This window comes from Labeo rohita, chromosome 10 (genome assembly GCF_022985175.1).
Source record: "Labeo rohita strain BAU-BD-2019 chromosome 10, IGBB_LRoh.1.0, whole genome shotgun sequence".
In the NCBI taxonomy this organism is placed as follows: domain Eukaryota; kingdom Metazoa; phylum Chordata; class Actinopteri; order Cypriniformes; family Cyprinidae; genus Labeo; species Labeo rohita.
The window spans coordinates 25526219-25546493 of record NC_066878.1 but is presented as its reverse complement, the minus strand read 5'-3'; the positions used below and the strand labels follow the sequence as shown (position 1 = coordinate 25546493).

At 36.3% G+C, this 20275-nt stretch overlaps 1 protein-coding gene across 3 annotated transcripts in view; it reads left to right on the top strand.

Annotated features, from left to right (window-relative positions):
- The window catches only part of bmpr1bb (bone morphogenetic protein receptor, type IBb), a 121259-nt gene that overhangs the window by 99316 nt on the left and 1668 nt on the right, over positions 1-20275 (top strand). For 2 of the 3 annotated variants that reach the window (XM_051121284.1, XM_051121285.1), the window contains 9 exons: positions 4415-4574; positions 4787-4889; positions 7090-7192; positions 8094-8187; positions 8280-8418; positions 9557-9749; positions 12443-12740; positions 12890-13065; positions 17085-17215. In XM_051121284.1, coding sequence (XP_050977241.1) covers positions 4415-4574; positions 4787-4889; positions 7090-7192; positions 8094-8187; positions 8280-8418; positions 9557-9749; positions 12443-12740; positions 12890-13065; positions 17085-17215 — 1397 coding nt within the window. Of the gene's footprint in view, positions 1-3687; positions 4262-4414; positions 4575-4786; positions 4890-7089; positions 7193-8093; positions 8188-8279; positions 8419-9556; positions 9750-12442; positions 12741-12889; positions 13066-17084; positions 17216-20275 lie in introns of those variants that run through there. The other variant, XM_051121286.1, reaches the window with a different exon arrangement.

Below are 20275 nucleotides of genomic sequence, written 5' to 3'. Positions count from 1 at the left end.
GGTCTGACTCCTGTGTGAACTCACTGAGGTCAGAGATCTGTGTGTGTGTGTGTGTGTGTGTGTGTGTCTGCTAGATTTACTCCCCACACCTGGAGAACTCAACCTGATTCTCTCTCTCTCTGCGTCTCTCTCTCTCTCTCTCTCTCTCTCTCATCTGCTGTAGTCATTAACTGAGACATCAGTGTGTATTTATTTATTTATTCATTGAACAACTCCAGAAATGAGCCTCACAAAATGAATACAAGCCCTTCATTTATTTGTATTTTTTTTTTATTGTATTGTAATTTAATTTATTTTATTTTATGGATGGATTTGTTTTATTTTTTATTTTATTTTATGGATGAATTTATGTTATTGATTTATTTATTTATATATTTTTTTATTATATTGTATTGTATGTTATTTTATTTTATGGATGGATTGATGTAGTTGTGGCTCTTCAGGTTGGAAAATTTAAAAATGGTAACTGGAAAAAAAAAAATTTTAATCTGATTTATTTATTTATTTTTATTTATTTTCCAAAAAGTTCAATATTTCTTTGATTGATTTTGATGTTTTATTATTTTTATTTTTATGTATTTTTTATTTATTTATGTTTAATTTCAATGTTTTATTAATTTTATTGTTTAATAATTTTATTTTATTGTAATGTTGGTTTATTTTCTTTTAATTGATATTTGTATTTTATTCATTATTATTATTATTATTATTATTATTATTATTATTATTATTATTATTATTATTATTATTATTATTTGTGTCTCTGTATTCTGTAAAACAAAACAAAACAAAAAAGAATGAAAAAAAAGAAAAAGAAAATTGGGAAAACAATTCATAGTTTTTAAATTCTGAAGTTGCAAACAAACAAACATAAATAAATAAATAAATAAATAAATAAATAAGTAAATACTGTGTCATAGGTAGTAATTGCTGTTATTATTTATTCCTATTAATATTATATGTTTATTATTTTAGATGTACTCTTTATTTTATTGTTTTCTGTGGTTTTCCAGAAAAACAATATATAGTTTTGTTTTTTCAAATTCTAAAAATGCAGTAAAAGATTTTATTATTGCCATAAAAGAAAATGTTTATTTATTTATTTATTTTATTTTATTTTATTTTAATTTATTATTAATTGATATATATTTATATATATTTATTGTATTAATATTATTATTATTATTATTATATGTGGCTCTTTAGCTTTGTAAAACAAAAAACAAAACAAAAGAAAGAAAAGAGAAAAATCCAATTAGGGATTTTTTTATTTACTCTGATAATACTGTGTATTTACACACAAAAAACAATACTTTTTAATTTTAATTCTGAAATTGTAAAAAGATTTCATTATAATTTATATCTGCTCTGCAAATGTATGTTTGCACTTTGTGTGTACGTGTGTATGTGTCACAGTTGTATTTACACATGAATCACAGTCACTGTTTTACATACTGTGAACTACGAATGTTGATTCTCTTGTACTGGCAGCAGAAAACTAGACATGAGTTGAGCTCAAAAGAGCCCAGAAAGACTAAATAAAGAGTAAAGTAAAGCAGCGTTTGACGGATGATCTCCACCACCGCTGTTTTGTGTGGTTAAACTTCTGTAAGTTTAAGAGTCAGTGACACAAACCTCCTGTTTCTGCTGATCTGAGCCACTTATAGAGACTTATGAGTGTGTGTGTGTGTGTGTGTGTGTGTGTGTGTGTGTGTGTGTGTGTGTGTGTGTGTGTGTGTGTGTGTGTGTGTGTGTGTGTGAGTGTGTGTGTGTGAGTGTCAGGTTTCTGTGTGAGTGTCAGGTTTCTGTGTGACCTTGCCGGTTTTGTCATCAGTGATCTCCAGTGTTTGTTTCTTTAGTGTGATGGACTGAAGTGTTTCTGAATGTTCAGTCGTGTGTGTGTGTGTGTGTGTGTGTGTGTGTGTGTGTGTGTGTGTGTGTGTATTATCATCAGTGTCGCTGCTGTTCTGTGTCTCAGTGAAGCTGAAGTCATGTTAATGTGAGGAGGTTTATGCTGAGTATGAGGTGTTTACTAACGATCATCTCTCAGGACAGTTTGTTTTTCAGATTTAATGTGTTTACCAGCTTGAGAAATGATTGTACATCCATATGGCCAAAGCACTGGTATATGCTGTAGATCAACAGTAGTACAAAAAAGAAGAAAAATATACAGTATAAAGTGTCATTGCTGTGCTGCACTTAAAAAAAAAAAAAACACACACACACAAAAAAACAAAGTTAGAAATAAAGATAACTGAAGGTAAAAACTTCAATTTAAAAATTAAGAAAAGTAAAGATGTATTTAAAAAATGTATCAAAATAATAAGAGCAGCAATATTTGATATTTGATTAAATAAAACTAAAAACTTAATTTAAAAAAATCTTCAAAAAAAAAAAAAAAAAAAAAAAAAAAAAAAAATATATATATATATATATATATATATATATATAAGGTGATGATAATAAGAGCAGCAGTGATTGTTTTTCTGCCAAAGAGTTGTGTTTTTGTCTTGATAGTGAAACGTTTATCAGTCATTGTTTTCAGATTCTTCTGAACATCTCAAGTCATTCTCAGGGTCAGACTGTTTTATCTTTGTTTATTATTGTTCGTTTGAGATGGCAAATGCATTTATAAGAAGAGAAGCACCTACTCACTGGAAAAAATGAGATTTTACACATAAAGAAAGAACTGATGAAGCAGCATGATGAGTAAAAAAAAAGCAAAATACGGAAAGAAAGAGAAATAGTAGGTCTCCGTTAAAGTATAGAGGAATAAATATATGGTAGTTTGGTGTCAAATCATCTGTGATTTCTTTACTGACATAATTTTTTGTTCAGTCACATCTGTTGTTTATATTCTGTGGTGATATAAACCATCAAGCAATTGAGATTTTCTTTGTATGTCCACATGAATGCGTATGAATCGTATATGCGTAAAAATTTGGAAATATTTTTTATTATTTAAAATAACGGATTTCTGTTTGAATATGTTTTAAAATGTAATTTATGCCTGTGATTTGAAAGCAGAATTTTTATGATCATTACTCCAGTCTTCAGTGTCACATGATCGTTTAGAAATCATTCTAATTTCTGATTTGCTGCTCAAAAGTCATTTCTTATTATTATGATGTTGAAAACAGCTGAGTAGAATTTTTTCAGGTTTTTTTGATGAATAGAAAGTTCAGAACAACAGCATTTATCTGAAATCAAACTGTTTTGTAACATTACAAATGTCTTTATAATCACTTTTAATCAATTTAAAGCATCCTTGCTAAATAGAAGTATTAATTTCTATCATTTCTATCTATGTTTATATATATTATGTTAATATCTATATATTTATTTATTTGTTATTGTTACAAAAGCATTTTATTTCAGATAAATCTTTGGATCTTTCTAATCATCAAAGAATCCTGTAAAAAATATACTCAGCTGTTTAAAATATTTGTTGTAGTAATAATAAAAATGTTTTCTGATCAGCAAATCAGCATATTAGAAAGATTTCTGAAGGATCATGTGACACTGACAGCTGGTGTAATGATGATGAAAATTCAGCTTTGATCCCAGGAATAAATTACATTTTAAAATATTTTCAAATAGAAATCAGTTATTTAAATAGTAAAAATTTTTCAAAATTTTGCTTTTGCTGCATGTTGGATCACATAAATGCAGGCTTGGTGAGCAGAAGAGACTTCTTTAAAAAACATTAAAAATGTTACTGTTCAAAAACTTTTGACTGGTGGTGTATAAAGAGCTGTTCCATAATTTAGTTACAAATTGTGACAAAATAAAAACTGGCAGTGGAGATTTGATACACAGCATGTTATGGCTTGTAAACTGTGATTTTCATGTGTATCATCTTGAGAGATCATCATCATTTGCTGTTGGTTTGGTGGTCTGTAGTTAAATGTGAATCTGATCGTGACTTTGATGAATCTTCAAAGCGTTTCAGCTCACGATCGCTCCTGGCGACAGGAGTCTGTCTCAGAGACTCGTGGGTATTTGTGATAATCTTGTCAAGGCCGAGAGCATCTGCGGCTTTATCTTCTTGGCAGCTGTGATATCAGAGCGGTACGAGCTGTTCTTCACACACACACACACACACACACAGTGACTCACTGACATTAACACACACACGGATCTTCACACTCGCAGCTCTCATGTGTATCTGAGGACGTTAAGTTGTTTAGCACATTTGAGTGAAAATGATCATTAGCGATTAAACTATAAAGTTCAGGACAAGCGTATTATGAGCTGTGAGGTTGGGAACTGATTTCAGCTTTGTTATGAATATACTGTGTGTTTAATTTGTGGAGAAGAACTGCACTACCCATAATTCCAAGTTCTGGCTGATGTATCTCCTTTAGGACACTTGTATTTTGTTGTATTTTAACGTGAATCTGTGTCTCTGCAGCGAACGTGTTGGAAACCATGTTACAGAGGAGTTCTGGGAAGGTGACGGCGGGCGGCGGTAAGGAGAGCAGCGGCAGTGCGACGCCCGTGATTCCAGAGAGGATGTTATTGTGTCATTGTTATCATCACTGTCCTGAAGACTCCAGCAACAACACCTGCAGGTACAGCTCACACACAAACACACACCTTTTCTGTGGTAAAATCACACAGCGTGCTTACAAGATTACATTAACAGTAACAGAAATGCAGTACAGAATGATTTACAATTAAGCATAAACAATAATCATTATTATTATTATTATTATTATTATTATTATTATCATGAAGTCAGAGTGTGTAGTTTTACACAGTGTTCATCTTGATGATGATGCAGGACTGATGGTTACTGCTTCACTATGGTGGAGGAAGAGGAGGGCGGCTCTCCGGTGCTCACATCTGGCTGTCTGGGGTCAGTGGGCTCAGAGTTTCAGTGCAGGGTGAGTTTCCTTTCGTCCATCTGTCTGTATCTGTATCAGTCTGTCTGTCTGTCTGTATCTGTCTCTGTCTGTCTGTATCTGTCTGTCCGTCTTTCTGTCTCTGTTGGTCTCTGTCCGTCCATCTGCCTGTCTGTCTGTTTGTCTTTGTTTGTCTTTCCTTCTGTCTATCTGTATCTGTCTTTTCGACTGTCTGTCTGTCCATCTGTTTCTGTCTGTCAGTCCGTCCGTCCATCCATCTGTCTGTGTCTGTTAGTCTTTGTCTGTCTGTGCCTGTCCATCTGTCTGTCCGTCCATCCGTCTGTATGTGTCTATGTTTGTCTGCCTGTGTCGGTCTGTCCATTTGTCTGTCTGTCCATCTGCCAGTCTGTCTGTTTGTCTTTGTCTTTCCATCTGTCCGTCTGTCTATCTGTATCTGTCTTTTCGACTGTCTGTCTGTCCATCTGTATCTGTCTGTCTGTGCGTCCGTCCATCCATCTGTGTCTGTTAGTCTTTGTCTTTGTCTGTCTGTGCCTATCCATCTGTCTGTCCGTCCATCCGTCTGTATGTGTCTATCTTTGTCTGTCTGTATCGGTCTGTCCATTCATCTGTCTGTCAGTTTGCCCGTCTGTCCTTCCTCTGCCTGTCTGTGTCTGTTTGTCTTTGTCTGTCTTTCCATCTGTTTGTCCGTCTGTCTTTGTCAGTCCGTCCATCCGTCCATCCATCCATCTATCTGTCTGTGTCTGTTAGTCTTTGTCAGTCTTCCGTCTGTCCGTCCATCTGTATCTGTCTGTCTGTCTGTCCGTCTGTCTGTCCATCCATCCATCTGTATCTGTCTTTCCATCAATCCGTCTGTCTGTCTTTCCATCTGTTTGTTCGTCTGTCTTTGTCAGTCTGTCCATCCATCCATCCATTCGTGTCTGTTTGTCTGTCTCTGTCTGTCCATCTATCCATCTGTATCTGTCTTTCCATCAGTCCGTCTGTTTGTCTTTCCATCTGTTTGTCCGTCTGTCTTTGTCAGTCCGTCCATCCATCCATCCATCCATCCGTGTCTGTTTGTCTGTATCTGTCTTTCCATCAATCCGTCTGTCTGTGTCTGTTTGTCTTTGTCTGTCTTTCCATCTGTTTGTCTGTCTGTCTCTGTCAGTCCGTCCGTCCATCCATCCATCTATCTGTCTGTGTCTGTTAGTCTTTGTCAGTCTTCTGTCTGTCAGTCCATCTGTATCTGTCTGTCTGTCTCTGTCTGTCCATCCATCCATCTGTATCTGTCTTTCCATCTGTCAGTCTGTCCATCAATCTGTCTGTGTGTTTGTGTCTGTTAGTCTTTGTCGGTCTTTCTGTCTGTCCATCCATCTGTATCTGTCTGTCTGTCTCTGTCTGTCCATCTGTCCTTCCATCCATCCGTCCGTCTGTATCTGTTTTTCTTTGTCTGTCTGTATCTGTATCTGATTTGTCTGCCAGTTTGCCCATCTGTCTGTGTCTGTCTGTCTTTATCTGTCTGTAAATGTCTGTCTCTGTTGGTAATGTCTGTCCATCTGTTGGTATCTGTCTGTCTGTATCTGTTTCTGTCTGTCCCTCTGTCTGTCAGTGCGTCCGTTCATCTGTTTGTCTGTCTTTCCATATGTCCATCTGTATCTGTCTTTTTGTCTGTCTGTCCGTCTGTCTCTGTCTGTCTTTATCTGTCTGTACATGTCTGTCTCTGCGTGTCCATTTGTTTGTATCTGTATCTCTGTCCATCTGTCTGACCGTTTCTTTTCATCTGTCCGTCTGTATCTGTCTGTGTCTGTCCCTCTGTCAGTGCGTCCGTCTGTCTGTGTCTGTCTTTCCATATGTCCATCTGTCTATCTGTATCTGTCTTTTTGTCTGTCTGTCCGTCCGTCCGTCTCTGTCTGTCTTTGTCTGTACATGTTTGTCTCTACGTGTCCGTTTGTTTGTATCTGTATATCTGTATCTGTCTGTCCCTCTGTCAGTGCGTCCGTCTGTCTGTGTCTGTCTTTCCATATGTCCATCTGTCTATCTGTATCTGTCTTTTTGTCTGTCTGTCCGTCCGTCCGTCTCTGTCTGTCTTTGTCTGTACATGTTTCCTTTACGTGTCCGTTTGTTTGTATCTGTATATCTGTACCTGTCTCTGTCCAGCTGTCCATCTGTCTGACTGTCTCTTTTCATCTGTCCTTCTGTCTGTATCTGTCTGCTGCTTATATGAACACATGCCCTCTTCCATCAGGACACTGGGAACGCTCGTCTGAGGAGGATCCTAGAATGCTGCACGGATCAGGATTTCTGTAACCGAGACCTCCATCCGACACTGCCTCCGCTCAAGAGACCCGGTGAGACAGCAGCATTCACAAAACTACATCAAACTAAACAGCGTCACTCAAACGGCCCAAAAATGACACGTTACACGACTAGTCACACATTTGACTGAATTAATGTTTCTGCTGGTCTTCAGAGCTAAGAGTTTGCAGAATGGTTGTTGGTGAGTTGAATGGGAATTAAAAATGAAAATATGTGTTTAAAGCTTTGTGTTTTCTGTAATCATGAGACACACAGCATGCTGATAATACATGATCAGAATTCATCTTTCACACACACACACACACACACACGCACACCTCTGGGCTGATGGTTTTTGACAGGTTAAACTGTTACAAACCGCAGCTTTTGGGCTGCAGGGGCTTCTGGAATTGCGCTGCAGCGGGAGCGTGTTCCCTACCGCTCTAATGAAAAGGACACGCTGTCTCACGGGAGCGCTTGAGTTTCCTGATAGCTGTCCATCTGTGACCGTACATGACACCTCAGACCTCAGTGTAAGAGAAAGAGTGTGTGTGTGTGCGCGCGCATTCTAGTGTGTGTAAGGTTAGAGTCCCAGCGAGCGGCGTCCCACGTTGGGCTCTCATCGGTGTCGTCCGTCAGAAACTCGAGCGCAGCGCTGCAGGAAGATGATGATCGATTACGACTCGGTTTCCCTGCTGAACACACACTGACCTGAGAACAAAATGACAGAGAAACACGATTCAAACATGATTTTTGCATTTCCTCTAAATATTATGCTTTTGACTGTGGAAAAACACGCTGCTATTGCTAGGATGTTGTAGGTGGAAGATGATGTATTAAGATGCTAGAGGTTTCAGAACGTCACTATCAGCACTATCAATAAACGCTACTTGAATCAGTTTTGTGTTCCTGTGTTCTCACACACACGTGACTGAAGTGTTTGGTGTCTCTCAGATCAGGACGGCAGCTACCAATACATGCCTCTGTTCGTCTCAGTGAGCGTCTGCTGCACCGCACTGCTCATCATCATCGTATACGTCTACTGCAGGTACATCATCCTCCTCATCGTCATCACTCTGAGGAGTCTTTATATCAGGAATCAGTCACTTGAATTCATGTTTTGCGTTTGATGTGTGTCAGATACAAGCGTCAGGAGATGCGGGCGCGCTACAGCATGGGCCTGGAGCAGGACGAGACCTTCATTCCCGCTGGAGAATCTCTGAAGGATCTGATTGAACAGTCTCAGAGCTCTGGCAGTGGATCAGGACTCCCTCTGCTGGTCAGAAACACACATTACAACACTCACCATATAAACCATGTAACTGTTACCTTGTACATAGATTCTTCCATTTATGAATAGTGTTTAGTCTCTGTAACAGTAGAATTTTTTTTTAAATATTATTCTGGATTTAATATTTGATCATATTAGTAATAATCAGCAGAGGTCAGTTGCATAAACTGTTTAGACTAGTATTAGTTATCAACGTAAAAAAATCGTGGAAAAAATATAATTTGAGAAAAATCTGATCCCTTTTTGATTATCTCTAACTTTTTGAATAATGATAATAATAATAATAATAGTAATAATAGTAGTAGCAAAAATAATATTTTAAAAAAATGTAAGTGAAAATTATATAGAATGAAAAAAAACATTTGTAGTCATATGCATATTTTCCATTTTTAGAAATTAAATGTGTATAAATTTCAGTAGTAATTTTTTTCATAAATATTGTTTGTCTGCAGTAAAATATTTTATAATATAGAAAATATTCAAATAAAATAATAAAATAAAATAATATAAATGTACACACTTAAAAAAAATGAAAAGTATATAGAACTTCAATAAATGAAAAAAAAATGACTTTAAACATTTTGACTTTATTAAACTCATTTGTTTTAATGTAATATTGTCATGTTTTTCCATATTCTTTGTGTATTTTTGCATATGTTTTCAGTGTAGTTATGAAGTATGTATATATATATTGTTTTTAGTAAAATATTTTACTGTATATTAAAACTATTTATGAAAGGCCATGCTTAAAAATTAATCTGAATTGGAATGGTTCATTGTGAGGTATGTCTTGCATATTTGCATGTCCAAGGTACCTCAAACCATCTGAGAGAAATGAGTGATAGTAATGCTTCTGCTCAGGTAAAATTTATTAGATGCAGAAATCAGTTCAGGTCATAAAATACCAGCCAACAGAGATGATTTATTGGCTGACCTAAGTGAGTTTTGACACTCTTTTGGAGTGTTAATTTTGAACTTGACATAGATTAGCCACATCCAACATGTGGAGGTGAAAATGTGCAAAAGGCTGTAGTAGTAAATGTATTTCCAAGTTTTGCTGATCTAATAACACTTCACATCAGTCGCTGGGGTTTTGTGTTAATGTATCCCATTATCTCCTCTGCAGGTGCAGCGAACCATCGCCAAACAGATCCAGATGGTGAAGCAGATCGGGAAGGGCCGTTACGGCGAGGTGTGGATGGGCCGCTGGAGGGGCGAACGGGTCGCCGTCAAGGTCTTCTTCACCACTGAAGAGGCCAGCTGGTTCAGAGAGACTGAGATCTACCAGACCGTCCTGATGAGACACGAGAACATCCTGGGTAAGGAAGCTCCTGTGTTCTGGTTAGTGGTAAACGGATCTAAAAGCTTTTAATGGCTGATGCTGATGTCTTGGGAAGCAGTGTGGCTGATGGTGATGTGAAGCAGGATAATGACATATGCAGAACTAAAATGAAATCTGTATTTAACATAATATTTACTAAATTGTATAAATTGTAAATAATGCTGAAAAATTTGAACTTGATTAAAAAAAAAAAAAAATTGATTTAAATGGAATTTTCTTAATTCTAAAAATGTATGTTGAAGTGAAAATTAGATTTTAAGTAAAAAAAAAAAAGTAAAAAAAGATGTCAGAAATTGCTGCACTGTTAGACAAATAAGCTAAACAGTAAAGAATGAAAAACTAAAAAATGTGAAATATCGGTCAATATATCGGATGATCGTTAGTTCCGAGTAGTCAGATCAGATCCAGGAAAAAAGTCAAATATGGGCTGATATATTGTTGAGGAGTGGTTGTGATTGGTCAGATAAGATCTGAATTTAAAAATGGAAAATATCAGCTGATATATCAGCTGAGCACTAAATATGATTGGTCAGATCAGGTCAGAAAAAAAGAATCACCAAATATTGGCCAATATATCAGTAATGGAAGGTTGTGACTGTTCAGATCAGATCTGAAAATGTAGAAATGTCAAATATTGACCAGTATACTGAGTGAGCAGTGATTGTGATTGGTCAGATCAGGTCTGAAAAAAGAATAGGCAAATATTGGCTGATATATTGGTTGAGGACAGGTTGTGATTGTGTAGATGAGATCTGAATGAATTCAAAAAATTCAAAATATTGGGTGATATATTGGTTGAGTAGTAGTTATGATTGGTGAGGTCAGGAAAAAAAATAGCCAATATATTGGCCGATATATCGGTTGAAGATGAACTGTGATTGGTCAGATCAGAACTGAATTGAAAAAAAAAGGCAAATATCAACCAATATATTGATTCTGACTTCTGATTGGTCAGATCAGGTCTGAAAATGTAGAAATGGCAAATATTGACCAGTATACTGAGTGAGCAGTGATTGTGATTGGTCAGATCAGGTCTGAAAAAAGAATATTGGCAAATATTGGCCGATATATTGGTTGAGGACAGGTTGTGATTGTGAGGATGAGATTCAAATGTATGAAAATTAAAAATATTGGCTGATATATTGGTTGACCAGTAGTTATGATTGGTCAGGTCAGGAAAAAAAGAATTGGCACATATCAGCCAGTATATCGGTTGAGGATAAACTATGATTGGTCAGATCAGAACTGAAATAAAAAAAGAAGTCAAATATCAACTGATATATGGGTTGACCAGTAGTTGTGATTAGTGTGATCAGGTCTGAAAAAAACAACCCAAAAAATTGCCTGTATATATATTGGCTATATATATATATATAGATATATATGTAAAAAGAAGAGAAATATTGACCAATATTTTGGTTGAAAAGTGATTGGTCAGATCAGTTAAAAAAAAAAAAAAAAAAAAAAAAAAGAGAGAAATATCAACTGATATATAGGTGGAGGACTAGTTGTGATTTTGGTCAGATCAAATGGAGAAAAAAAAAATGAAATATTAACTGATATATCGGTTGAGGACTGATTGTGATTGGTCAGATCAAAAAAACAAATATTAACTGATATATCTGTTGTGGACTGATGATTGGACAGATCAGGGGCTGGATTTACGAACGTGTTCTTAAGAAAAAAGTTCTTAAAGTTCTTGAGAATGTTTTTAAGTGCAATTCTTGAAAAGTTCTTAATTTCTCAAATATGTTCTTAAGCACAACATAACATTTTTCCTTAAGAAGAAAGTGACAGTCTTAATTTTAGTGAATACATGGCTGAAGTCAGCAAGATGCACTGATAAAGTCTTGCTTCAATGATCGTCTTTTTGCACTTGTTGCAGATTAGCCCCTAATAATCATATTAAGTGCACACTATTTATGTTTGATGTGACCATCTTAACCGCTCCCTCATCCAAATAAATGTTTCTGGTATGCATGTCTGTGCTGCCACAGTAAACATGTCCTGCGCATTCATATGTGTTGAATACTGGCAAAGATTATCGTATTTATAGTGTAAAATTAAAAAGCTACCTGACTCATTTTTGTAGAGTTGCTACTAAGTTTTGCAGTCAGCAAAAAGTAGCGTCATACATAGGCTAATAATGACTGTCATTTTCATCTTAAGGAAAAATGTAAGATGTTCTTAAGAACATATTTAAGAAATTAAGAACTTTTCAAGAATTGCAAAGTTCTTAATTTCTTATCCTAACTTTAAGAAGTTATTTACAATGATTTTTAAGAAGATACTTTTAAAGAATTTAAGAAAAAAGAATCTTAAGAAAAAAAGAAATATTGTTAAGAATGCAAAATCTTTGTAACTTTTTTTCTTAAGTAAGGAAATATATGAGTTCATCACTAGGGGGCAATTGTGGCGTAATGGTTAGAGAGTTGGACTTGTAACTGAAGGTTGAGGGTTTGAGTTTCAGGATTGATGGTAGGGTGATATGTTGGTTAATCGTAGTCCAAATGAAAAATGCCAAATATTGGTCAGTACATCAGCTGAACATTGGTTGAGCTGGTCAGATCAGTTTCAAAGTAAAGTCCTGTCAATATATCTGCTGACCCCTAATTCTGATTGGTCAGATCAGATTCATATAACCTCGTCCGTCTCCCATGTTCCCGTCAGGTTTCATCGCGGCGGATATCAAGGGCACGGGCTCGTGGACGCAACTGTATCTGATCACAGACTATCACGAGAACGGCTCGCTGTACGACTACCTCAAATCCACCACGCTGGACACCAAAGCGCTGCTGCGGCTGGCGTACTCTGCCGTCTCCGGCCTCTGCCACCTGCACACCGAGATCTTCGGCACGCAGGGCAAACCGGCCATCGCTCACCGAGACCTGAAGAGCAAAAACATCCTGGTGAAGAAGAACGGCACCTGCTGCATCGCTGACCTCGGGCTCGCCGTCAAATTCATCAGGTACAGAACAGACACCTCATACATCTGTGGCTTAACTGTCATAGACATGTATACAGTCAAATTATGTCTGAAGGTCTTGTCAGATTGAACGTTCACGTCTGTTTGTGTGTGTTGTACCTGACATGTGGCTGTTGTTGGTTTGTTGTCAGCGACACTAATGAAGTGGACATCCCGCCCAACACGCGGGTCGGTACGAAGCGCTACATGCCTCCGGAGGTGCTGGACGAGAGCCTGAACCGCTGTCATTTCCAGTCCTACATCATGGCTGACATGTACAGCTTTGGCCTGATCCTGTGGGAGATGGCCAGGAGATGCGTGTCTGGCGGTGAGTCCAATACACACTCAGCACTTGAACATGGAACAGTATTCAGCTGCATTAGAGTCTAGATCTTTTCAGCAGACTTGTTTTCTTAAGGCAGGACGCTACAGGAAAATAGTGTTTGATGCACTGGTCAGTTTGTTGATTTTGGGTTGTTTGGCTTTTTATGAAGTGATGTTTCAAAATAGTGGAAAGAAATCATTCCAAATATACTTGAAAGTGTTGCTTTTATTGCACTTATTGATTTGTCTGTAGATTTGTGTTCCATTACAGAATTTGAATGTGTTTTTCTTAAAATGTTTTATTTTATTTTCACTTCAGCAGCACTTACATACACCAAAATGCACAGGTTTATTTGTGTGTGTATACTGAAGGTTTTTACTGAGGGGTTTGTTCATATGTCATTCACACTGATTCACATAAAGTATTATTAGTAAAATATGGTGATGTGTATGTTATTTTTGTCTTTATGGACTGGACAAGAGAAATCAGAAATCCTTTGAAATAAACTTTAAATATGTCAACAAAATCAAACAAGAATTTAGAACGTGGCTTTATGCAATGTTCAGATTTATACTTTGGAAATGTATGCAAATTAGTGGAAAGATAAAGCTTCATAAATGTGACCTTTTAGCAAAAATGACAAAAATGTTAGCATTTTTTAATGTAATACTTTAAGTGTTGTATGTATGGTTTTGAACTATTAAAATAATGAATGGATTGATATTTTTTAATGTACGTCTTATGAAATAACCCTATTTGCCTGGGGTGTGTTGCCTTAGTCATTTTGTAATGTCAAATACAAAACAGTGGATTTAAAGCTGTTGATTATGTATGTGTTTAATCAATGTAGTTATTATAAGTGTAGTTGTGCAGCAGGAGTTGTGTTGTTAAACAGTTATTTTCCAATAAGTTGAATTGATGTGGGCTGATGGCTTCAACCAAACCACATAGAAAAGAACTTCATAGCTCAAAACAAGCTGTAAAATGCCTGGTAAATATCAGTAAACCTTCCAGAATTTGTTTGTGAAATTTCCAGAAATTCACTGGAAATGTTTTATCCTTTTGCAACAGTACTTGCTGATAAAGTAATTTTGGAGGCATATATGTACTTTGTCCAGCACAATCAGTAGCAGCAGCTGCAGCAGTACTGTATGAATACATTGATATTTGCACAGCTCATTTGTCTGTGGAAATGAGTTACATGAAAGCTGAACTTTTGTAGTTGCTTGTTGTGGAAGAGCATTAGGAAGACATGTATGAATGTGTGGTGGTGGTTTTAAGGAAAGACAATAGAGTGTGTGAAAAACAAGATGCAGTGGTGGATTTTCAGTAATGTATTACATTACTTAGTTACTTTTGATGGAAAGTAATGTGTTACGTTACTTTTGCATTACTTTTGAAATGTGGCTAGGGCTTGCTTGTTTGTTGTTAATATAAAAGAAATGTAATGTAAAAAGGCCTTTAACACATTCAGCTATATGTTAAAAAATTAATTTTGGCTTATTAGTATAGTTAAATTGGATCATGGAAGGTCAGCAGTAAAGACAGTAGTTAAAATGTGATTTAAATACGCAAAGGATATTAGTTTTATTGGACACATGTAATTATTGCAGGGTTGTGTCATATTGATATTCATTTGACTGTTTTTATTCATTTTGAGGAATACTGAATCTGTTTTTTGTGAGTGAGATGAATTAATGCATGTTCACATTTAGTGTAGAATTCAGTGATTGTTGATTACTCCCAATTTCCTGACAGGAGACTTGTCAATCAATAGATGTTGAAAAAAGTAAGTGGTGTTACTTATTTGAAAAAGTAAGTCAGATATTTTGGTTCCAAGTAATGCATTACTTTAGTAGTTACTTGAAAGAAGTAATCTTACTACGTAACTCGTGTTACTTGTAATGAGTTACCCCTAACACTGTTGGTGACCATGAACTGGTTAGTGAAGTGGGAAAATAATGCTGTAGTATTTAGTTAAATATATGCACCATATAACATTTAAGGTGTAATGACAGGCACAATGTAAATGTTGCTAGTTGCAAAAAGGACTTAGTAAAATTATAATGTAGTTGTAAGCTTATTGTAAGCTTATATTTTCCTATAAGTGTGTAATTGAAGTGTTTGTATACAAGTCAGTTCATCTGAATCCTCAATAATATGGAAAGGCACTACCAAGTGTAATGTAAATGTTACAGCCTAATTTGTTTTGTCCTTGCTAAGATTTGTCATGTGAACATACTTGATGGAAAATCCCCAAAATTGAAATGGAATGTAATTGTGAAATGTGTGTGAATAGGCAGCCATATTCCCTATTACTGTGCAGTATTGTAGAGGTTCATGTTGTGTTATTAACAGTGTGTTTGGCTTATGGATCTTATGTCATAGCTGTTGAGTTTCCATTTGTAATGTAATTGGACTGATTTTCCTTGAAACATGTGGATTTCTTGTTAAGTGGTGTTTAGTTAAGTAGATGAGTACAGGCCACTGAAAATCTAGATGACTGCAAAGTAGTGAGGTTGTAACATGCTACTGCACTGTAAAAATAAGTAAGGTTAAGATAACTGGTGTACATTTTTGAAGGTACTTCTGTTGAAATAGTTGAGAAGATTAGAATGTATAATGTAAGAATTTTGCAATAACAGAAATGAGTAGTAAATAGCAGAAATGTGAGTGAAATAGGTTTGTACTGTAATGTTATTGTAACCTTTGTGTGACCTTTTGGACATTTGTGTTGTCTTCAGTTTTTGTTTTTTTTGTATCAGTTTGCCTGTGTTATTGCCAGGTGCATAAGATGTGTGGTATGTTTTTGTTGGCATTGTGTGTATTTTATTGGAGTATTACTATTTCACCCCCATGTCCTTTAATAAAAGTATTTTGCAGTAGGTCCCAAAATAGTTCCTTTGAGGAGCTTATGGACAAAATGTCAGAAGTGAAACCCATTAAAAAGGCTATTTGTATTTGCAGTGCCACTTAAGTAGAAAATGATGGAAGTTTTGTTAAGACTTTAATTGTTTTGGCCTGGCTTAATTTAAAAAAAAAAAAAAAAAAAATCGAAAAAAAGAAAGCAGTAATTTTTTTAGCAGATGGTGCCTTTTTTTCCAGATTTGGCCAATAAAGCAAATACTTTTTTTATTGTTGTTTTGTGCTTCTGTATATTATAGAGCCAATTGGATAAATAATGCAGCTCTAATTGTGTGGGTGAGTTGGTATGGGTATCAGAGTGTGGTTTGTATGTGTGTGTGTTGTAAAAAAAAAACAACAAAAAAAAAAAGTTGTGTGTGGTGTTATAATATTTGCTAGAGAAAAAGTCTACGGCAAATCACAGAGCCAACCACTGTGTGCACCGGTGGAGTTTTGCTGGCATGTAATGGGGCAAATGTGTTCCTGTGTTCAAACAAAATCTTACAGTAATTTTTTTTTTTGTTTTGTTTTGTAGGCATCAACCTCCAATTTGGAACAAAAGTATTATTGATTTGGGTGTCTGATTTATTTTTGTAGCAAGTGTAGAGTTCAACATGTTTCATAAAATCCATTTTATATATAAGAGATATTTGGTGTAAAAGACTGCTGTTAAAGCGTTTTCATAAAGTAAAATGTGTATGAGTTGGTTGCTGGTTTGACTTGAAGTATTTGTAGTTGAGAAATAATCTGTCATGGGTCTTCTTTAAAATGGGAGCAAATGTAAGTCTGTGCTCTGATTCTAAAAAATGTGATGACAGTTTTTTGACATGGACATTGTTGTGTATGGAGCTATGTGTATGTTTTGTATTGCTGCACAAGGGTTAATTATTAATTAGTGATGAAGCTCAGTGTAGTGTATAATATCAGCAGAAGTAGAAAGTTCATTCAGAGAAGCAAGTTATGGTAAACTGAATCATGAGCAGGACATAGTTTATGGTGAAGAATGAATCAGTGTGAAAAAAAAATAATCATTGACAATAAGATGACATGAATAAACACAATGACATGTTTATTAGGATGTTATCTAAAGTGTTGTGGTGGTTTGTGTGGGCCTGCAGGGATCGTGGAGGAGTATCAGCTGCCGTATCACGATCTGGTGCCGACGGACCCGTCCTATGAGGACATGAGGGAGGTGGTGTGCATCAAGAGACAGAGACCGTCGTTTGCAAACCGCTGGAGCAGTGATGAGGTAGAAACATCATATGGATTTTTGTTCTTTTCTGAAACTGGCTCTAGGTTTCATAATATGACAGTGACCTGTTTCCTTGCTTAATCCAATAAAGTTTTTGTATCATATGTAATGTGCAAGTGTGTTGAAATTGATGAGTATAATCTCTGTGTGTGTGTTAAGTAATTATTATGTGTGTGTGTATGTATATATATATATATATACATATACATTGTTTTGTAATGTAATGTAATAATTTTTTTTTGTTTTTTTTATCTGAGTCTTTTAGTATAATTTGGGTCACCTTCAGCTGGAGCTTCATGTGCCTTGTTGCTTGCAAATTTTGAGTCGTGGTTGCAAGTAAATGTTTGACTAACTTCAGTAATATTCCTAGTAGAATAGTAAGTGGATTGAAGCAGCTTGGCTTTACTTGATTCTTCATTAATTAGATTTGAAGTGTGGAAAAATCAGTAAGTAGGTGTGAAATGTGATTGTCAGGATGTTTGGAGGAACATTTGTTTTCAGATGCTTTATGTTTAGTGTTGCTTGGTGGAGGAATGATGTTCTGAAGCCTTTAAAACATGTTGCATCTGTTGAGGAATGTTTTTGTTGATCTCTTAATTGGATTGGATTGCATTGCATTATATGTGGGGCTCTTTTCAGTGTTGTTTTACTAAGATGTATTATTGAGATATAGTGAGCAGTGCTATTTAGATTATGTAGGTGAAATGTAGTGTTGGAATGGTGTTATTGAGTGATATGGAAAGCATCAGAATGTAATTAGTTTTGATGGAACACAGTTAAGCCTTCATACCAAGTCAAGCAGCTGTTGCCAACCCAATTCATGGATGTAGCACAGTGGTTGTGAAGTGCAGTCCTCTGTGCCCACTGCTCTGCCCATTTTGTATGTGTGTTTCATTTAACACACCTTCAGATCATCAGCTCATTAGGAGAAAGATCGATGAAGAACTAAGTGTCAGAATCAGGCTCATGCAAAATGTGTAGAGCAGTGGGCACAGAGGAGTGGACTTGTGAAGCACTGATTTAGTAGACTGTTTAATGCAAGAAAGAAGCAAAAAGAGAGCAGAGGAAAATGAGAAGGAAGGATTGAGAAGTAGTGTTGTAGATGGATGGGTGTCAGCAGTCATCACTTGAGCTTTGTGTAGATCAGTGTGTGGCAACCTTCTTCCTGGAAGCACAGCAACATGTTTGAAGAGTTGTTAATCGAGCACACCTGATTAAAGTCATCAACTAATTAGTAGACTGCACAAGCTGAAATGGCTGGCTTAGACAAAAGAACCCTCCACAAGGTGTACTGCTGGAACATGTTGGTGTAAGTGGATGTAGAAGTCACCAGTAAAGCAAAGCAGCACATGTAGATCCTTCATAAAGTGGTGTAGTTGACGTAGTGTGGGGGTGGAAGTGAAGAGAAATGAATATGGCAGGATTAGTCCTAGTACTAGCACTTAACAGAAGTCACAGTGAGGTTTACAAAGAGTTAGAAATACAGAGAGCCGCAAAGCAGCTTCACAGAATGAAAGAATTTGGGAAGCAATGAAAGCAAAGAAGCCAAAGTTTGAGGAATAGCAAGGAACAGGCCAAATGGAAAAGGTGAAAGTGTGAGCAAACACCTCAGTAGCTTGAAGGTGCGTGAAGAGCCATGTGCCCAGAGGAAACATGAAGGCACATGGCAGGAGTGGAAGCGGTGGAAAGGAGAAAGTAGAAGGGTGGGAAGGGACTTACTTAGAGTAGCATGCGGAGCGTTGGCGGTTTCGTTGCTCGGTTGAGTCGCACAGGTCGAGTCGCAGGTCTTTACACTCGCATGTCTTCACACGAGCATGGCTGCACATGAGCGGCTGCCCCAGAGAGGCTGCCGCTTCCGCTGACGCTTCACAAATGACTGCTGCTTAAATACTGCCTCACTGCCTGCTGCACAGCTGGAACCACACACATCATAAACCAATCACAGCAATTTACACTAAACTCACATTTCTATTGGACAGATCTTACATGCAAACCAATTAACCAATCCTACATCACCACCTCTACACCAATCACAAACTATCATAGTTCTAACACACTGTTTTAGCTCTCACTTCTTTTACACATTATTTAAAGCCACATCATCACAAGTATGTGTTTGTCCACTTAATTTTTATTCACGTTTCTGTCTGTTCCTTTACAATTTGCACCCTTTCAGATTATATATTTCTATTGGGTTTCTCTTTTTTACTTCATTGGCCTTATTTTCATTACTGCATATACATACACTAATGAAGCTGACAGTTCATTCTTTCTTTTCATTCACTCTGTCCATCCAAAACCATTTCCCAATCATACATGTCAGCAACACTACACACAAACAAACAAACACACACTCAATGCTTTTTTTTACAAAGCTGTTTCTACATCAATTCATATGTTTCACATTACATTCCTCTTCATCCACTTCACTTTCACCACTTCAACAATTTGACCGATCATGTACTCACCCTTTCTCATCCAAGATGTTCATGTCATTCTTTCTTCAGTCATAAACACACTACATTTTTTCACACAAATATTTCTACACATAATGGCCTGATATGGTGCCCACACTTTCTACTTTACTTTCAATGCCACTTCAAACCATCACAACTGCCATTGTAAACCATCTCAGGCAAGGAAGGTGGCTCTTATCGAGCCAAACAATCACTTCTTTTCACAACTATAATACAATTTACATACATTTTATTGCCAAACACTCATCTCGTCTTGCTCTGACTCAACTCTTCTTTTCCTATATCGCTGTTTGAATTTTTTTCTTAAGTGTGTTTCATCATCTTTGCATGCTCACTTTGCAAAGAATGGGTCAGGTTTCAAATCAATCTTAACATTGAGGAAGAACATACAACTGGACTTTTTCAACCCTGTCTTCAGGCACAATACACAAGAGTTCAGGCAGAGCAACACAAAACAACCATTTCTGCTTACACAAATACTTACATTGTTATTCTTTCCAATTACAATAACCTAGCATTTTACTACACAACACCCTTCTCAGCTGGGACCATTCACAACCCCATTTGCGATCAATTCAAG